Below are 7,155 nucleotides of genomic sequence, written 5' to 3'. Positions count from 1 at the left end.
CCTCCTTCTTGCCCTTTTTGAAGACTGGAAAAAGACTGGTTCTGGCTTTCCAGCTAGCGGTGAGGAAGCGAAGGGTCTGGTCCTTCACTTGTTTGTGGTGCAGAGCTTGTTTTGGAAGACTTTCCACTTGTGAGAAATTCTAACTTCATCTGGGCTCCCTTCCTACCTCCAACCTCTCTCTCCTGAGAAAAGGTTGTTCCCCTTGGCATAGAGATGTTCTGGTTCTCCAGAAATGAGGTCTCACCTCTCCTTTCAGCATGTACCGAGGGAAAAAGAAATAAGGAATGGATGTGAGCACCAAGCAGCCCGAGGAGATCAGCAGTCCCAGCCACCAGGCTCCAATCCACCGTTGGTCCTTCGGTGTCAGGGCCACCGTAGCTGCAATACACAAGGACCCATCATAAGAGCTCTGCTCCTGCACGGCCAAGGGTGAAAGTGGCAAATGTCCATGCAAATGTGGACTGGTGGAGCACCAAAGGTCCGTGGGGGCACAATCCAAGGGTCACTCCACTGGTGTGGAAGCAGAAATGTAGGGAGGTGGGAGCTCCCATCAGACCAGCCCTGGTCATGTTTGACCTCCTTTCCTCTGCACTGCCACTCCCCATCCAAACTCTGCCAAGCTTCCCAAATGTTGCCAGGATGAATTTAGTCAGTGCTGGAGCATGCTGATGGCACAGGTTCAGCTGTTACCTGCTGAGCCAGCCAGCACAGCGGCACTTATGGGGACCTGACCCCATCCTCCTCCGCCTGGGGTGTGCTGTGGGTTTGGACCACGCTGCTGACCAGGGATGGTCCTGAAACAGGGACTGGGAAAGGGCACAACCGCTTTCCTGGAAAAATTTGCTGTCCCATTGTTCCAGACTTGGTCACTCTCTGCTTGTGGAGACCAAGGGAAGGACTCATGCTGGCAGAAGAGCGCCACTAATGAGCCTGATTTCCGAGTGGATGAAACTCCGGGCGCCTTCTCCGGAAAAAGGAGGAGAAGGTGCGAGCCGCTCTGTCTCCAGCACAGACATCCTTTGGCTGGGCCAAGTGATGCTCACGGGAGGTTGACAGATTGCTTGGCTTGGCGTGTGGACCGCATCTCCCCAGTGCTGGGATGTGGTGGCTGGGAAAGGAATCATCAGTAGCCTCTGGGCAGGAGCCCCATGCCAGGGTGCGGCAGGAGAGGAGCCCACGCCCTGCCAAAACAATCGCCCCGCTTCCCCAAACAGGACCACTCCACTCTGCAGGACAGACGTCATCATGGAGCGACCAGGCAGAGGCTGCTAAATCCGTCTGCCGCCGTGGGGAGCGAGCCAAGGCTTTTTGCCGTTTCCTGCCCCAGGTTCATTTATTATTCTTATCAGGCACAGGACGAAAATGTCAGGCGAGCTCTGATCTCTAAGGAAACACAGGAAAAGCCATGCTAATGATTGGAGCTGGGGGGAATTCTTTAGGGATTAAGTTACCAGGAATAATAAGCACACACCGCAGATAAAGACAATAAGCCCTGCGGTGGCTGTGGCTTGGTCCCTCTCTCTGAAGGTGCTGGTGGAGGGTGGTGGGGAGGAGGATGGGCAGACTCGAGCACCTGAGAAACACTCACCAACGTCAACTCTTCCGACATCCACGAAGAGCCGCAGCACCACGGATCCCAGCAAGTATCCAAAAGCAGGGCCGAACACAGCGATGGCAAAGAGGATGGCTGAAAAAAGGGAGCAGAGAGCGCCAATGTGAGCAGGGAACAGTACCTTCACCGCAGACGCTTCACTTTCATCTTCCCACATGAAGCAGGAGTGATGTTACAACATGCAGAGGAGACGAACCATCTATTATCAAGTGGCAGATGGTGAGAAGATCCCCATTGCTCAGATGCTGAACATGGTGTTCATCCAACAGGACTAGGAGGAGGACAGGCAGCTGCCTGCAGAAAAGGTCCCCCTGCTGTGCTGCAATCAGGGCTTTGTCAATGCACTAAAAGTTGTCAGCTACACCATCAATACTCATGACTCACTGCAACAAAGTAAGGAACCCCCAGCAGGATGGTGACATCCTGGGCTCCTGCAGGTGACAAGAGACCTCCATCTCCTACAGAAGGCCAAGGAAACAAAACCATCTGAGTCCTTAGATCCAAGAAAAAACATTTAGTGTGACTTCAGGGGAGGTCAAAGATGCTAAGAGTAAAAAGGGCAGCAGATCATCCTCAGTTTAGCTGAATCATCCCGTTCAAGAAACATATAACTTGGACCTAACTCGTAAGGTCAAAATGTTTCCTTTTGACTTCTTTGGAATGAACAGATTCAGGTTTCCTTCCTGACAGAAACTCCTTGCACAGCCTTCTTAAACCGTTCAAAAGTCGACAGTTTGCTTGATCTGCATTGACCGTTTCTGTGCATTTTGCTGATCTGGAGCCTTTGAGAGGGCTGGGTATGAAAGCACCTGATCCCACTGCTATGCCTCAGGTGGGCACCTATTTTAAAAGCACTTCTTTTTTTGACTATTTGGCAAGGTAATACTTTTGTTTCTACAACATAAACCTAAGTATCAAAGGGCAGGGTCTTTAGAGGAGTATTAATCTCATAGAAAGACAGTGGTGTTCCCTTTCATAGGAAGGACCTGAAATTAAACAAAACTCAAAGGGCGATGGTATTTACATCATACCGGGGCAACGCAGACTCACCTTAGCCATAACCCTCAACACAGACATTCCCACAGCCCTAAAGTGACTACCTATATTATAAAGAACAAGCTGGTCCCATTCTCCTTCATCTTCAGGACCTGCAGGTTTAGGACTCCAGAGGACACCCAGAGGTCCTGGGAACAGTGACCTTCTCACCACAGGGAGATGACAAGGATGCTCTGTCCCCCCTATTTCCAGCCCAGGCTACTATATTTGCTCTTGGGTGGTGCAGCAAACCTTTCCAGCAGGAGCCTGGAGCAAAGCACGTCTGGGTGGATCTGGAGACCCTGCCAAGCACTTCAGCGCTTGGCCAAAACTCTTCCTCGGGAGTTGAATCCCAAAGGCTTTCCCTTCTCCTGTAGTGCTTGCCTTATTTCGAAACATCCGCTTTCGGCTCCTATATGACTGATACCTTTGGCTGCTTTAAAGACATTGTTTGGCACCAGGAGGAATTGGGTTTTTAAATAACTTATGGACTGAGCCCAAAGCTCACGTAGGCAGGCCACCTCCAGGCGGGTTTTGCCATTCAGAGGGGAAAAAAAATGCAGTTGAACACAGAAACCAGCACCTATGTCTTTGCAGTCTTCCTCAGCCTGGAGGCCCCCACCGGGCAGGGACTGATTCCACAGCAAAAAATGTCAATTTTGAATCCTTGATGCAAAACCTGTGTTAATTGTTAACCTCTGGTTAAATCATGATCAACTGATGCTCAATAAGAGCAGGAGATGGCCTCTGAGAAGGTTTCCCCCCATCTATGGCATAACTTCTCACAGATGCAAGGGAGATGCTCGTGCTCATCCATCTCGTCTCCTTGCCATGATTCTTTGGCTTCTTAACACCCACACCATACATATAACCCTACAGAGAACAGCTGACTGTAAGGGGAGAGATAGCCGAGCCTCTTAATGGTGGAGGATCTCATCTGAGTCAGCTTCCTCTCCAGGTGAACACCTCTACATCTCACCCCTAGGGTCTGGAGGAGACAAAACGATGTACAGCAACAGTCCTACTTACCAACGTACAGCGGGGAATTGTTTGCTTCCGCAAAGTCATCTACGTAGGATATCCCAAAGGGCTGGATGGGAACCGTCCCGATTCCAGCCAGCAGCTGGGCGATGACCATCATGGCCCAGATGCTGCTGGCCTCCTTCTGGGGGTCCTGGGTGGCGTTAGGGCACACAAACTTATTCTCTGCATAGCAGAGTTCAGCCTGGACCTGGCTTTTGTTACCTGAAAGAGAGAATGAGCATTACAACGCTGGGCACGTCCCCTGCCTCCTCCCACACTAAATCCTGGGAATCTCCCAAATTTGCCGAGTCAGCACACACTGTTGGATTCTAGATGGATCACTCATTTTATTTAGCAGTGCTCATTGCCTTTCCTGTCCTTTGGGGCATTGGATTGAGGTCAGCGTAGCAAAAAAACAGCCTGTGGTTTTTACTGGATTTTTTAAAGATGGGCTGATCAGAGAAGAGGGAAGCAGATGAATTTCTGCTGCAAAGGATCAGCCCTACAGCCCAAGCTCTCCATCAAAGCCGCAGCAACACCAGAGCCACAAAAGCCTTCAGACAGATGGTGTCAAAGCCAGTGGAAAAGGATAAATATTCACGGATAGAAAAACCTGGTTTTCATGCAAAATGAAGGTGTTACGGAGCAAGCAGAGTAAGCCCATGTCTTTCGATGCTAGCTCTTCCCACTCTGGCTTTTCTTCTCTCTCTAGTTTTTTTTTAATTATTTGTACTTGGTTCAACATTCCTATCACGTCTTTCACATTAATGTAATAACAGGATTTTCTACACTTCTGAGCAAACAGACACAAACAAAACCAAATATTTGCCAGCTGATTCTGAGTTTTCATTGGCATAGTGCAGCAGCACATTCCTAATAGCAGGTCACCACAAAAATCCTTACCTAAGTCCACTTGAAGCCACATTGTTAAAGGTCCTCATTGCCAAACAGAAGGAGCCTCCTCTTCTAATAAAGACTTTACTGCAGCAGAACTGAGAGCCACAGGAGTCACTTGTGCCAATTTGCACGTTGTGAAGAAAGGCTGCTCTCGGTTTATTGAGGGCAAACCTAACCCATGGCTGGCTTTTTCATGCTGATGGTCCTTGCTCCACTGTGGTACCCAGGCAGGAACAGGGAGCGATGCTTTCTGGTGCATCCTGGCTGCCCTGAGCAGAACACCCTACCCCCGAGTCTCTGTTGCCCTCATCGCTCAGGAGCAGCCCACCTCCTTCCAAAGCAACGACCTTGCTTCTTCAGACTGTCCAGTCACAGGGAGGTCTTCACCCTGCTCAAGAGTGCCATGTAAACTCCAACCAAGACTGGAGCATCTTCATGGGCTGTAAATGCTGGGTGAAGACACACGTGGCTCTGGACAGGGGAGCAGGGTGGTATGTGCTCCTTTGACAGGTTTCCATAACACCTGCCTCAGTGGCACCAGCACAGGATGAGCAACCCAGCACAGAGCAGAGGTGACTTAGGGTTTTCAGAGGTAGCAATCCCTAGAGAGGTTAAGGCTCACTGGCATCCCAAAGCATTAGGGACTGAAGTAATTTTGGGAAGACCAAAGCCAGCCTTGTGGCAGGCGATGCTGGCTCTTCTGCATATTGCATCCTGCACGGAAACTGGAGCTGCCATCGTACGTGCTAACTTGCTCCCAAAGGCTGCCCAGTTAAACCAGTAGCCTTCCTTAGTATGGACCATAAGGCTTACTGGGTAGAGCAAAACAAGCTCTGAGGCAGGAGATCTGAAAGCTGCTCTGTCACCCACACAGTGCTCACCAGCAGGGAGCACTTCTCATAGAATCACAGGATGGTTTGGGGTGGAAGGGACCTTAAAAATCATCCAGTCTTTTGTCACATACAAAAACCAGGAGAAATGAGAAGAAGGTCCAAGCCTGGCTGTTGCAATGAGACAAACACAGACATGAAGATGGCACTTTCAAGCCTTCTCATCAGCCAGCTGAACTGCTTTGTCCTCAGAGCTTGTGCGCTGACCTACAGAGCCACAGCTGATCGCTTCTGGAGTAGATAAAAGCCACCCAAAATGGGATGGATATAGCAAGAACTGTTCTGGTGTGAACCCAGCTCACTCTTCAGAAAAGCACGAAGCCTCAGTGGCAAGGTACTGGAGAGCATTTCACCCCCCCCCCAGGAAATGCAGCAGTGCCTCAAATTAGCTAAAAGTGAAGTTATCACGTAGGGCATCACCAGCAGAACCAGCATCTCTTGCATCCCAGGGCTTCTGCCCCAAAACTGCTGCCCCGTCAGCAACGCTCTCTGCTTGCAATTGGTTTAACACTTTCTCCCTGTCTGGCTTTTTGGGTAGACAAATGACATATCATCGTTAACAACGATGCTGTCATCACTAGCCCATAATGCAGCTTTAGAGCCACAGCTGTGGCTCTTCTGATGCTGCAGAAAGCAGCCCTATTTCCAGGACACTCAGGTTGGCAGGACACACATCACCTGTGCAGAAAGCAGGGACACAGCGTAGAAGACATGAAGACAGATGGATGGGCACAGCCAGGAGAAAAGCACATTAAAAATAACACATTAAGCTAGTTAAACAATTAGTTTTCAAGTCTATATTACAGTATCCACGTGGAAGGTTATGCACTCTGATTGGATATGAAACTTCCTTAGAAATATTTCTGGAGTGGCACGTCCGTGCAGGATGATGGCTACCATCTCGGGGGTCTCAGCCCTGCAGCAAGCTCCTTGGGCACTGATGGGATGGAGAGGCATCCTGGCAGCCTGGAGAGGAGATCCTGGCTGCTGAGCTTGGAACATGGACTGCTCCTTCTGGAGGACTTCAAGAGCATCTACTGGGAATTTAGGTACCTCACCATGACCGCAGCACTTGAAACTGTGGTGTTGATGACACATGCCAAAGAGGTGGAAGGGTTGCCACTGGTAATTATTGCGTTCAGAAGGGGTTGCAAAACTGCACTTAAGTCAGGCTTAAAGCAGAAAATCTCTGCCTTAAGTCTTTCTCTCCAAACACTGCGTTTGAATTGTGCATGTGCTGGATGGTTGGACTCGATGATCTTAAAGATCTTTTCCAACCAAAACCATTCTAAAACTGTTCTATGGATACAACCCCGCTTTTTGGGTAGGCACAGGTAACCCAGTCCAGAGCAACTGGAGGTGGCCTTGCGCTGAGACTGCTGATAAAGATGGGGCACTTACCAGCGCTAAGTGTGGTGTATTCGTAGGGGTCTGATAGGAAGTGTGGCAGGGTGACCAGGAAGGCTCCCAGAGCCAGCAGCAGCCCCCCCAGCCCGATCACCCGCGGGCGGTGGACCCGGCTGCCGAAGTAGCTGACGAAGATGATGAGGACCACGTTGCCAATCTGGAAAGGGCACAGTGAAATGGGGAGAATGTTAGAAGACATCACGGAGGAAGTCAAGAGCCTAACTGGCCATCTATTACTGTGTCTGGCTGGGTGGAGACATCGCTTATCAGGTGTTCTTTGACACCCCCATA

At 50.1% G+C, this 7,155-nt stretch overlaps 1 protein-coding gene across 1 annotated transcript in view; it reads right to left on the bottom strand.

Annotated features, from left to right (window-relative positions):
* Window positions 1-244: 244 nt before the first annotated feature.
* SLCO2A1 (solute carrier organic anion transporter family, member 2A1) overlaps window positions 245-7,155 on the bottom strand; it is a gene marked incomplete at its 3' end in the record, with an annotated part of 20,274 nt that continues 13,363 nt past the window's right edge. Inside the window, exons 3-6 of the mRNA XM_010189079.1 lie at window positions 6,859-7,021; window positions 3,677-3,892; window positions 1,589-1,687; window positions 245-378 (exon numbers count right to left, since the gene is read on the bottom strand). Coding sequence (XP_010187381.1) covers window positions 245-378; window positions 1,589-1,687; window positions 3,677-3,892; window positions 6,859-7,021 — 612 coding nt within the window. The remainder of the gene's footprint in view (window positions 379-1,588; window positions 1,688-3,676; window positions 3,893-6,858; window positions 7,022-7,155) is intronic.

This window comes from Mesitornis unicolor, unplaced genomic scaffold, assembly GCF_000695765.1.
Source record: "Mesitornis unicolor isolate BGI_N332 unplaced genomic scaffold, ASM69576v1 scaffold2707, whole genome shotgun sequence".
In the NCBI taxonomy this organism is placed as follows: Eukaryota; Metazoa; Chordata; class Aves; order Mesitornithiformes; family Mesitornithidae; genus Mesitornis; species Mesitornis unicolor.
This window is presented reverse-complemented; position numbering and strand designations above follow the sequence as displayed.